A 13931-nucleotide genomic window follows, 5' to 3' on the forward strand; every position below is an offset into this window, starting at 1 on the left:
TATATTTTAAAATCATTTATTACAGTAATGTTTCATTTATGAGATATATGTATTATTGATGTATCTCAGGGTTCCAGAATAACTTCTACGCCATCCTGAGGAAAGAATAATGCATAATGATTTCTGAATATCTTGGGGTTTAAGGAGTGCATACTGCATAATCAACGCACTGGATTTGTTCTCGTACGATAAGCAAACCACTGCAGGTCAATGGTAAGGTCAGCAGACTGCGGTTTGCTGCTGTTGTTTTTAAGGTAGAGGTCCAGCCTCTTTGTCACATTCAGAGAAACACTTTGAAAACAGCCAGACTGTGACTGTAATAACATTTCTAGGCCATTTTGAGTGTTTTTGTAACCCCATGATCCAGGTCCCTCAGGGTGCATTCCAGGTCAAGATGTGTGAAGAAGGCAGAAGCCATATGTCAACACGATCCAGAAAAGCCAGCATCTTCTCTGGGCCAAAGCTCATTTAAAATGGATTGAGGCAAAATGGCAAACTGTTCTGTGGTCAGATGAATCAGTTAAAAATCTGCATCCATCACAACAGCATGGCTTCGCAGAAGAAGAGTCCTTTCAGCAAATAAAAACCAAAAAACATTCCTCTCTCTCAGAACTCCCAGGAGGGGCTGCTACACAGTGGTAGACATGACCCTGTGCCAAATTTTGAGAAGCGTTGCTGCCATCAAGTTCTAGATGTGTTAATAATTTTCATGAAATTGTAAAACTGTCTCATTTCAACATTCGATTTTCAGCTTGATCAAGGTTGTGTGCCTGGAATCAAGGCTTGAACGCATCCTGAACACGGCTCATAGCTCCAGATTAAAATGAAAGAAGCAGCTTCAGACAACGAACAAGTCTTGGCTGATCTACTACATTGTGAAGTAGAAGAGAAGATGGTGGGAATTTGAACTATGTGCATTAGACTCATTAGGCTTATCTCAGTTTGAACCACTCAGCTGGACAACAGTGTCATTCAGTAATGCTGTGGACCTGTTCAGTTCAGTACAACACTGTCGATTCTAAATCAAATTTTTAATGCAATCGGTGCCTGACTATTTAAACAAAATGAAGACTTTGGTTTCATTTTCATGACGTTGCCTTTCACATTTACTGTAATGGCCTCAGCCCTGTTGCAGTACCACAAACAGGAAAACTCTATACTGCCCACTAGAGCTGACTCCATAATTACATCGCAGAGAGAATAATTAACATGTGAAAAGTAATGGTGCAAAATAAGAAAAAGGGCCAAACGACATATTATTCAGTAAAGAATCAACAAGAGAGACACTTGGCCAGGATAGACATACTAATCAAATCTGAACAGTGAGCACATCACCCGTGACTAGCTCTCCACAGCAGAGGAGGAGCTATTGATCTAGATTACAGGGCACTAAACAAACGATCACTTACTGTGTGAGTCAGTAGTGTGGCGTTTTCAAAGAATATAATGAGACAGGCAGTAGGTCATTAGAAGGAAAAGAGCAAGCTCTGGTTCTTCAGGATCTGCCAGAAACTCCTGCGGATGTTCTACCAGTCTGTGGTATCCAGCGTCCTCTTCTGTGCAATAGCATGTTGGGGTAGGATCTCTAACAGCAGTGGCAGAGAAAAGGACACTCAGTTAACTGCTGACCATCCTGGAGCCAAGACAAAATGGGGGGAAAGGCACAGAAAACACCAACAGATCCAAATGCCAGTAAAGATTCTTTTCATGAAAATACAAACAGAACTGCCATATAGTGAAAACATTTATTGAGAGGAAGCTTCCAATCCATTATGATGTCATAATGAGGATTAATTGTCTAGATCACAATCAAACATACTACAGAGGCATTAGCATTAAAACATTATAAATGTTTTTCGCCGATTGTGTTGTGCATGTACGCCAACATTTTCTTAGCTGAGATGACATTTAGATAAATGTCAATACTCCACCATTGTCTGCATGCTGAAAAAAAACCCCTCTGTAATAAAGGCTAATTCCCCAGGAGTCAGACAATAATCCACTGTATAATGCAGTGGATCCCAAACTTTTCTGCCCTGTTTGTAGATGAGAATATTTTCACACTGACGCACACATACATGTCTTTTGCCTCCAAACTCCAGAAGATCTGTTATAAATAATGTACTTCATACTAAACCAAGGGTGAATATTTGCTGTTGACATTGGTGGGGACCTATGAATCCACCCCCACCCCCACCAACCAACCACTGCCTGTTTTTTTCTTTTCTCGTTGCTGTGTGATTAAACAATAAAGGACTGATATAATACATATGCCATTCTGTGTGCTTTTAAATTATTCAGTATAAAAATGTATAATTTAATTCATGAGTTATATAATGTTAAATTAATGTTGAATTAATGACTGACAGAGGAGTTGGCAGTTTGTTGTGTAGTTAAGTTCCAAACCATGTTATTCACAGCTGTATGCTGTGCCTAGCATTGCCATTAATGTTATTATGATGGACTCATGCCATTAGCGAACTTTAAGTGAACTTACGTTTTGGCGCTGCTAACAACCAAACGTAGCTACAAAGACTCACGTGACAGCAGGGCACAGCCAGTCACACTGGCCATATGTGTTACGGGGCGGTAGGACTCGAGCAGAAAACTTGATTTAACCCTTTCTGCACCTCTCAGTTAATGAGACGTTGACAGATCGGGTTTATTATTTTTGGAGGGGATCAGATTATTGTTGGGGACAATTCAATAATCGCTGAATACTGGTGGGGTCACGTCACCTCCCTCTATGCTAATTCTACGCCCTTGTACAAAACTACAAAAGTGCCATTTTAGTATCTAATTGTTTGCTTTGCTTTGGACCCACTGTAAAAATAGGGGTGAGGGGATAGGTTTGCTGAGAGTGAGACTGTCATCACTCAGTCATGATTCAGAGTCCAGCATTATTCCAAATTATGAAACGTAATAACAGGGCCACATACACTCTTTTATTAAATCAACTATGGCTCACTTGTAGTATTCTCCTATTTTTATTCTATACCGCGTTCCTCAGGGATCCAAAGGGAGCTTTTCTATTACAATGGTCATGTTGATGTTGTTTGTTTGTCCAGAGGGTGGCGCACGTGTTCTATTTCATTCTGACTTCAAGACAGAGACAGACCTACTGCAAATAATTTCTGGCTCTGTTCTGTAAACAAATGGGAAAAAGCGAACGATGATCAAAATAAATACAAATGAAAAGCAACATTAGAAAGGATACGAGGCACACATTTGCTGAAGAAGAAACAAGCAAACAAACAAATCAATCAGCTCCTCAAACTGTGGCAGCTACTTAATGCTATTTCCTACAGCAAAAAAAAAAAAAATAGATATATGTACAACGATCAGCCATAATATCAAATTTACCTCCTTGTTTCTACATTCATTGTCTATTCTGTCAGCCCCACTGAACATACAGGAGCACTCTGTAGTTCTACAATTACAGACTGTAGTCTAAAGATCAGCAGAGCTGATAAAATAGACAGTGAGCACAGTGGCAAGCAGGTGCCATTAATGATATGGCCAATTGGTTCATATGGAGTTATGAATTAATAAATTAAAAGGACTCTGGGCTAAAGTACAGCTGTTCATTCCTGTCAGATACTGAGAGCATGTGAACTGTCCATGGTCCTGAATATTCAAATTTTTAAGGTGGTATGTCTTAATTTTGTACGTAATATTAGATCATTGGCTTAATTCAGTGTCAGGAACTCATTTTGTCGAGTACACTCTAAGACCAAAAGTTTACAAACTTATAAACACTCTTTATAACTGGTGAATACAGATACTAATTTATGGTGCACATATTATGGACTCAAATGTTGTGTGCACATATGAAATGACATGAGATGTCCTGGAGCAGCTCTATGAGAGCTTTAGGTCCTCAGGCCCATTGTCAAGGATGGGCTAAAATGCTATAAAGCCCTCCCAGTACTGGGCTGCAGCCAGCTGTAAGAGGTTTATTGAGATGGAACCGATTTCAGAAGAAATGTATGAGGAGCAAATGCCCTCACAATGTTTATATGAAGAAAATGTTCATTTATATATATATATAGTTAGAACAATTATATCTAGATTATATCACAATATTATATTAGAACCCCGCTCCCCACGGTGTTACAAGTTACATACATGTTTACATGACGCAGATTGTGACGAAGGTAAACAAAAGCTAACAAAAAATAGACAGAGAGAGAGAGAGAGAGAGAGAGAGAGAGAGAGAGAGAGAGAGAGAGAGAGAGACTCACTGTTCCTTTCTGAGACTCCCCCTGCTGGTGAAGGGGGGAACGACAGTGCTGTTGTAGCTCTTCATTCAATCAACATTATTATTATCATCCTCCTCCTTCTCAGACGCACAGCATGTGCTGCGCAGGTCAGACTTTGATTGCGTTAAGCGTGAAAAACAGGAGTGAATTTAAGCATGAAGACCCGTCTTTAGAGAGCAGCTGTACAGCGGGCGACAGACAGGTTCGAGCTGCAGTGACTCAGAATGGCGCTGAAGAGAGCGGGCAATGGAAAGTAATAAACGCGTGAGGAAAGAGGAGAGCGATTTTTCATGAGTTTGCGCCTTTTCGAGCCCCAGCAACAAAGCCTCAAGACGGACGACAAGGCGCAAAGACGGAGAAACCGGGGGAGCACGAGGGAAGGGGGCTTCATGGCGAACATGGAACGAGGCAAACCCGCCACATACACCGGGGACAAAAAGGCGAAAATGGCCGCGAAGACCAACAAGAAGTGGGTAAGGCTGGCTACCGTTTTCGCCTACGTTTTGTCCGTGTCTTTGGCTGCCATCATCCTGGCCATTTACTACAGCCTGATCTGGAAGCCAACGTCAGCGTCAGCGTCGTCTAGACGTCCAGATGTTGCGATGTGTACTACCTCCTCGAGCTCAAGTCTTATCAATAGCACTGATCTCTCTGCCACTGTAAATAGAACGCACATTTCAACTACATCCACAGATTCAGGGACAGATTCTGCTGGAGTGGACAGCAATGGAAAGGTGGGCTCTACTGACTCCCCCGGAGGATCAACAGCTACAACAGATACTGACCCCACAGTGCAGAGTTACACAGAGCCAAGTCCATCCGCATCAGAAGAGAGCAAAGTAAGCGACTCTCCCAGGACGCAAGGGGCCACCAACTTTGTACAAGACAGACCCAGGTACGAAGGCCCCGGATTTGACTCAGGAGAAGAGAACCAGCCAGTAGAACTGACCCGAACCCACAGACCACCCAGCTGGGACCCTGCGTCTCCCAGCGAGAGCTCTCCAGACTGGACCACCCCTTGGAGATCCCTCTTGGAGCGGTCAAGCACCTCGTCCGTCACGGAAAATGACCTGGAACTGGCCGAGGGTTCTTCTGCAGTTCACGACGAGATGGCTCCCAAAGATCCAGATGATTCCACCTTCACCTTCACTCCAAGGACGTGATTATACGCACGTGAGTCCCAGGACTTTGGCCTGAGAGCAAGTGCGGGACCTAGTGAGGACTTGCTTTGAGTTGACCACCTTTTTTTTTCCCATCAGGATGGACAGAAAGGCAGCAGTCCTTTTAGATTCATTAGCTTTATATCCAGCATCTATCAGAGCCAAGACACTCAGAGGAAAGACAGCAGTCCCCAAGACTGACGAAGGAATATGAGCCATTGATTTTAGACAAAAGCTGAAGCTGGACACTCTGTAAGCCCATTTCACAGTAGCTTGTTTGTGTTTCCATACGGGATCAGATTTGACAAAGAAACTAAGGTAGAAACACATAGCGTATTAGTTTTGCTCAGGTGAATATCTACGTAAGATCAAAGAAAGCTTGTCCAATAGACAAACTGACACTGTGCAAAATAATCTATGTTGACCTTTTAGTCAAGCTAGGTAGTTTTTTAATAATAAAATAATACCTGCGTATTGCTACATATATTGGATATGAATACAGATACACTGAAGCAGCTGGTATATCATTGTTTTGGAGCAGTACAAGGCAGGGGGCTGTTATTGAGCATGAGAAGTTTAAGTTTAGTTTAATTTAACACATTACTGAAAGGGGGATTTCATTCTCTGTGATTCAGTGGTTGAGATGTAAACAAAGTCATTCAGTAGAGGTTAATAATACATTTTTTATAGTCACCACGACCTGCTGAAACATGTCGGACAGTCAAACAAAAACAAAAACAAAAGGGTAAAAATGTGACGGGTTACCATGGCCAGTGTGTACATCTCTGCCTCTGCTGTATCGCCAAACTGTAGTAAAATAAAGTGTCAGACAGTAGGCAGTGTATCTGTATCCTCTCAGTTACAAACTATATTTCTGTGATGTAGCATTCAGCAGTTTTATCTCTAAGGACGTCTGGTTCCTATCGCCACCACTGTGAACAATTCTGATTTTCACAACAGACCACTCAGACTGACTTTGTTTACAGCTGAAACACTGATAACATCTATGGAGTTCCGCTTTTAGGAGAAAGACTGCAATAATATGAGCGCTAGACCTTGAATTCTGCTGTAGGACTGCACTGGTATCAGTATTTGAATGAATGCACTAATCCATCCTTGTGTTACTTTAAGAAACAAGAAGCAGACATTTCCAGTGCTGAAAATCATGCGGTTTTAAGTCCAAGAGAACAGCAGGGGAGTGACAGGGTCTCTGAATGTTCCAAGAACCACAAAGCAGATGGCTACATAAAGGCCTGATGATAAAACTGGCCTGAACTTAACACCGTGCATGTACTGAGTGGTAGGGATGAAAAGACAAGGCTTTGTAATAAAGCAGTGTATTTGAAACCTACACAACTGACCTGAGTCCAGTTATTTTTGTTTTCAGGACGTTGGGTAAACGTCTCTAGGAGTCTTTTTCGTTTGGAAAGTTTCCCAAAAGGGAATGGACTCTAAATTACCACAGACGTAAATAATTACTGCACTTCCACACGTTCAACATGCGCTTCACCCTCAAGACTTTCTACAGAGAAAGCGATGAAACTGAATAATGAACACTGCTAATTATTTGAACAACTGATCGAGCTACTGATTATTTTGATGATTTATCAAGTAATCAGAGTTCCGAACGAGGGCCAAAAAGATAAAAATGAATGAAAAATGAAATTAAGCTTATTTTAATTTAGTGTAAGTTGATGCGAATTGATACAGTACAGAGATAATTAAAGTCCAAGTGTAACCATTTGATTTACTGTCCAGAATGAGCAGTTAACACACATATTTTGCCCTGCACATATTACTCCAGCCTCAGTGAATATAATATACATTTTAGTCTAATGCTCATTCATTATCTGTAAGCTCTTATCCAGTTCAGGGTCGCGGTGGGTCCAGAGCCTACCTGGAATCATTGGGCGCAAGACAGGAATACACCCTGGAGGGGGCGCCAGTCCTTCACAGGGCAACACAGACACACACACACATTCACTCACACACTCGCACCTACGGACACTTTTGAGTCACCAATTCACCTACCAACGTGTGTTTTTGGACTGTGGGAGGAAACCCACGCGAACACGGGGAGAACACACCACACTCCTCACAGCAGTCACCAGGCAGCTAACCTTAATTATAATCATCTTTCTGGGCACCATAGGTTCTGGGGTTATTGGTTCAGTCACTGTCTCTGAGGTGTCTGGAGTGTTCTCACTGTGTCTACATGGGTTTCCTCCAGGTGCTCTAGCTCCAAACCACATGTTGCTAGGTGAACTAGTGATGTAAGATTGTCCAAAGTGTAAGTGACTGGATGAGTGCGTGATGCCCTGTTTAGTGTGTTCCTGCCTGGATTCCTGGATTCCACTTTGAACGACTTGTTTATCTTAGATTCCTTCTCCATTGAACACAAACAAAACATACACAGCCTTTCACAAACTTTAAAATGCTTTGTTGGAAAACAACTTGATTAACAAAACCGTTATAAACCATTAAAGGCCTTGAAAATTGTGTTTCTCATCGTCAAAAAATGGGCACCTGGAAAGCATCACGTCGTGAACCTGACGAATCATTGCCAGTTCATTAAGAAGGTGTATGTAAATCTAGGATGTATACATTTTTTTTTAAATCACTTTGCTGCTCAGCTGTAGTACAAGGGATGGGAAAAAACAGCCTGAAATCTAAAGTCAGCTGAACCCTCTCTCATGCTGCATGTCTCACACTGTGTCTCCATGGGCTCTTTCACTTATTTATTTATATATATATATTTTAACACGCTCTCCATTGGGACTTCCTCTGGGCACAGAGCTGCTCCCACTGAAGCAAATAATAGCCCTGATTCCATTAGCTTCAAATGGATGAGCCGCACTGCTTTATCCTGCACTGGCTTTTGACTGCAAATGCAGTTTTAGAGGTAGCTTTCATCTCCCAGTCCTTAATCACCTAGAGACTGCACACTGCATCCAAAATAATAAGCTGCCAATCTCATATTTCCATCCTCTCTAGCCCTAATGGGCAAAATATTTTCAAACGACTTTGGTAAAAAGACAAGAACCATCTAATGTGAACCTCCTGCTGCAGGGAACATGCGAACTTAAAATTCTCATTGGGGTCTTTTTTGGAACCACTGTGCATCTGGTCACACATCCCAGGGTAAAGATGGCAGGGAGCTTATGCTCTGTACGCATTCATACTCAAATGACTGGGTTTGGATAGTCATTTTTAAACTCTAGCAGATGTGACATGAAATTGATAATGTCCTGTACAGGTTAAATATGTTGCAATGTTCATTTTCTGTTTGCTTTAATGAGTTTAACAAATTGGAAATGATTATGGAACCATTGGAAAATGGTTCGCTCAAATGTTCAAATTCCATCTGCTTTTTTATTGTGGGAAAAGTTATAGAGTTTATAATTTACTTGATAATTTGCACGGTGGTGCAGCAGGTAGTGTCGCAGTCACACAGCTCCAGGGACCTGGAGGTTGTGGGTTCGATTCATGCTCCAGGTGACTGTCTGTGAGGAGTGTGGTGTGTTCTCCCCGTGTCTGCGTGGGTTTCCTCCGGGTGCTCCGGTTTTCTCCCACAGTCCAAAAACACATGTTGGTAGGTGGATTGGTGACTCAAAATGTGTCCGTAGGTGTGAGTGTGTGTGTTGCCCTGTGAAGGACTGGCGCCCCCTCCAGGGTGTATTCCCGCCTTGTGCTCAATGATTCCGGGTAGGCTCCGGACCCACCCTGACCCTGAACTGGATAAGGGTTACAGATAATGAATGAATGAGTTGTATAATACTGTGGTCACTATAAAAGGCTTGTAACTTCTATATCTTTTATTGTTTTGTACTTAAATGAAAACAATATAATACTTATACCTTAAAATGACTGCTTCAGAATCATTGTGATACTTCACTGACCTGTAATAGGGCGAACAGAGCCTCTGTCATTGCTACTCTGGGCTCGGCACTGCAGAAAATGCACTATGTAACTTATGGAAGAAGATAGGAAAATAATCTCTAAACTGAATTAATTACAGGAGGGGGGCCCAGGAGAGAGATCGATAGATCGATAGATAAACTGCATCTAGTGTTCCCTTAAAGAGACACACAGTATAAATCTACGGACACAAGTATTTACCAAATTACTGGGAGAGGACTTTGCCAACACTCTGAATAAATGTTGTACCAGAGAAGAATAAGAACTGAACCTTTCCTTTTTATCACTTCACTCCTCACACTGTTAAAAGCAGAAGTGCAGTGTGAAAGCACCCAGACTGACCTGAGAAATGGAAGGATTCTGGTTTAATGCTGAGGCCTTGAGGAATGAGGAGAGCTCCCATGTGACTGAACAAGCCAAGAACAGGAAAAGGCCAAGTTCACATGAAATCTCCCCTGGTGCTCTCAGACATACCACTCCAACCAGCCCAGAGATTCACTCTCACTCATCTACACACTAAACAGCCATGGAAAACAGCAGCGCTCCCACAAACAGATTCCCAAACAATCCTGAAATCCTATAGGAAATGACCCATATAAAAGCCATAAGTTGAATATTCACCCACCTCTACTGTCATCTATTACTCCTGTGTGAACCCTCTGAATCTTCTGACCTCAGTTTCTCAACAAATGGGAATTTATCACTATTTTATTATTACTACATTATTATACTATTTCTAAATGGCAACAAGTGAATATTTACATGCGAAAACGTCTTAAATACACTATTTCACAGATCAAGGTCAATACAGTAATAATATAGGATTATTTACATTACTCCTCACTTGTTTATATTCATTCATTCATTCATTACCTGTAAGCGCTTATCCAGTTCAGGGTCGCGGTGGGTCCAGAGCCTACCTGGAATCATTGGGCGCAAGGTGGGAATACACCCTGGAGGGGGCGCCAGTCCTTCACAGGGCAACACACACATTCACATATTCACATCTACGGACACTTTTGAGTCACCAATCCACCTACCAACGTGTGTTTTTGGACTGTGGGAGGAAACCGGAGCACCCGGAGGAAACCCACGCAGACACAGGGAGAACACACCACACTCCTCACAGACAGTCACCCGGAGCAGGAATCGAACCCACAACCTCCAGGTCCCTAGAGCTGTGTGACTGCGACACTAACCTGCTGCACCACCATGACGCCCCACTTGTTTATAATCATTTCAAATTTTTGTAATGTTTTCAAGTCACATGCCTCACGTTTTCTCATCATTGTGGAAAGTTTATTTTTCAGGCATTTTAGAATCATGTACAGCTCCGTTTTTGACACCACCTTTTAATCACTGGTTCCTTATCTACAAACTAACTGGATTCATCCCGACGAGTACAGTGTTTCTGTTCTCAGTGATATACACTGAAGTATTATTGTATCATTTAACTCCTTCCACATCTTATTCTTTTTATAATGAACTGCATGAACCAATATGTCTTACAATTATCTATGGGACAGTGTTCCAATAGCCCCTTGGAAAACATAACAATACCAGCACTGTTCTTCATATCCCAGAGATTAATAGAGAAATATGAGAGAGGCACAAGCCAGTCCAGTGTGGCGTTATGAACATTCATATCTATATTTATATAAATATTCCAATCTGCTTTTTTATGCCTTATACACATATAAAGACCATTCGTATCGGCTGCCAGTGAGCATGTGTGAAACACTCCTTGTAACTTCAACAAGATAAAGCAAAACGTGCTGTAGGCGGAATAGGTGTGTATAGAGAAACGTGCGGGGATTTGTGAAATCAATACTTTAAAACTGGCCATTTCCGCAGGTTCTTTTGCATAGACACACTGACTGTAGGAACTGGGGAATGAATGGGAAGTGACGTCCCTTTTGATCTAATTTTAGGACATTTAAATACTTTAAATAAAACATTCAGTTTTCATCAGAACATGTTTCTCTACAAATAAAACCAGAAGCACAGGATGGATCTTTGAGCTAAAAATAAATGCCTTCAAACGTGCTGATGAACTGAGGTGAGGCCATTCAGGATAGAATATGAAGGTTAGATAAAAGGGATTAAATTCAGTGATGCAGGTGTGATTTCAGTCAAGGTCATCCACAGTGAAGGAGCTCAGTGACGCACAGTGGTTTAATCTCATCACATAACCCAAAAAGCCATTGGTGATTACTATCAGCCGTCTGAATAAATAAATGCAGAATAAACAGGTTCACAAAGTACCTTCAGTCAGAATACAAACACCTCTTTACTACCTCCAGTTACACAGTGCCAACTCAGCTTCAGTTATTCTAAAACATAAATCACACGCTTAGTGAAACTGGACAGTCCACGTATACACTGTACATTACAGCTTTAATCCTTGTGGTAGATTCACCTACAGTCTACACTGTGTTAGTGGGAAAGGTCAAGAGTGTAATGGACACTAGCCATACTGTTAGTTATCTATTACAATATGCCAAAGAACACAGGCTCAACTTCATATTGAAGATGGATGTATTTGCATTGTTTTAATTTCTTTTCAATTTAATTTCTCTCAGGACATTCCGTATAAAACATAAACACTCATTCATTCACTGTCTGTAAGCTCTTATCCAGTTCAGGGTCGCAGTGGGTCCAGAGCCTACCCGGAATCACTGGGCGCAAGGCGGGAACACACCCTGGAGGGGGCGCCAGTCCTTCACAGTGCAACACACACACACACACACACACTTTTAAGTCGCCAATCTACCTACCCACGTGTTTTTGAACAGTGGGAGGAAACCGGAGCACCCAGAGGAAACCCACACAGACACAGGGAGAACATGTCCCTGGAGCTGTGTGACTGAGACACTACCTGCTGTGCCACTGTGCCGCCTCTAAACAATCAGCACCAATCACTATTTCAATGCCCCTAAGCTCTAGCATTGTTGGAAATGTGCACAATATGATACTGGTCATAATTTTTCATTCATTCCATTCATTCATTATCTGTAAGCGCTTATCCAGTTCAGGGTCATGGTGGAATCATTGGGCACAAGGCAGGAATACACCCTGGAGGGGGCGCTGGTCCTTCACAGGGCAACACACACACTCACACCTACAGACACTTTTGAGTCACCAATCCACCTACCAACATGCGTTTTTGGACTGTGGGAGGAAACCCACACGGACACAGGGAGAACACACCAACTCCTCACAGACAGTCACCCGGAGCGGGAATCGAACCCACAACCTCCAGGCCCCTGGAGCTGTGTGACTGCGACACTAACCTGCTGCGCCACCATGCCACCTCATTCATTCCAATTTGGCCAAAACACTGAATTGGACTTCAAACACCAAGTGTTGGAGTGGTAAAAACTCTTGCTTGTGGAACAGTGGAGCGCTATATTCAGCAGTGATGGAGCTCTATGTAACATCTCTGAAATGGGTTGGAGCAGCTTCTGTGATGCAGAACTAATCATGCAGCATCAGAACCTGACCTCACAAAGTTTTCAAGCCTGAACACTATCAATTTCTTACAGAAATGTTTGAAACAATGTCCTATAAATACACTTTTTAGCAGGAAATTCAAAACCAAATTTGAATGAGCAAGTGTCTATGAACTCAGCCATAATTTTAGACCATAATGTTAGAACATCTCTTCTCCCTCAACACACGTTCCCCCATTAATTCAGCTTCATTACTCTGTAAGCTTAAGAATACCGTCCATCAAAGCACTCCAGAATTGCATTTTCGTAGTATGTGACTAAATCCCAGCACGCTTAATGACAGATTTACGCAGCATGTTTTGCATGGGACTTAGTGTCAAAGACAGATGGCTTGGGAATGCTGCCATGTGATAATTTGAGGCTTGTTTGTGCTTGCCTCACTCAACGGTTCCATGTGCCGTTCTAGTGGTCTCTGAACACTGATCAAAGCCTTAAAAATAAAGCTTTAAATATCCAAACGCAATAAACACAAGGTATCATTTATAGATTCAGAAAGGAATGGGCTAAAATCCGCACTTTTAAGGTGGACACCATCATACAAAGTACAGGACTTATTGGGCATTAAAATATTTATTATTGGCTTTTTAAAATAAACATAGTGCCGGTATAAGATTCAACATAACACATAGGAAACTAACCAAACTGGCCTCTTTCCTCATGGCACATGGAGCTGTAATGGTTAGTAGACTCATGTTCTTGATGATATCAGGTACACGGTCCTGTCCTTCTTTGACAAATGGACTCTGAGGCTCAGGTAGATTCTCGTTGCAGGCTGAGGGGAAAAGAAAAGAAACTCTGGGACAAAACTCAATACTCTGAGCTACTTATTTGTTGAAAATGTTTCTGTGGATATCCCATTTGTTCCAAATACAACTAACTCCATGCTGTTTCTCCGCTGTGTATTTTCTGGGCATGTGATTAGACAATGTATGTAATATTGTAGTACAGAATATAATCCTCTCAATTCATATCAAATGCTGCATTCAACGGACTCTGGCAAATAAAGTACTGTTTAACCTGATTATATTGCATGACATTTTAATACATTTAAAGGCCCAGAAGGAGGAGACAACCTTCTT

The 13931-nt window shown here is 41.9% G+C and overlaps 1 protein-coding gene across 1 annotated transcript; it reads left to right on the forward strand.

Moving 5' to 3' along the window:
* The first annotated feature begins 4297 nt into the window (after window positions 1-4297).
* zgc:153157 (uncharacterized protein LOC751674 homolog) lies at window positions 4298-6764 on the forward strand. Its single transcript, XM_066677243.1, has 2 exons — window positions 4298-5435; window positions 5522-6764. Exon 1 carries the CDS (start codon window positions 4553-4555, stop codon window positions 5423-5425), a length of 873 nt encoding a protein of 290 aa, XP_066533340.1. The 5' UTR covers window positions 4298-4552; the 3' UTR covers window positions 5426-5435; window positions 5522-6764.
* Window positions 6765-13931: the final 7167 nt, after the last annotated feature.

Source organism: Hoplias malabaricus, chromosome 7 (genome assembly GCF_029633855.1).
Source record: "Hoplias malabaricus isolate fHopMal1 chromosome 7, fHopMal1.hap1, whole genome shotgun sequence".
Taxonomy (NCBI): Eukaryota; Metazoa; Chordata; class Actinopteri; order Characiformes; family Erythrinidae; genus Hoplias; species Hoplias malabaricus.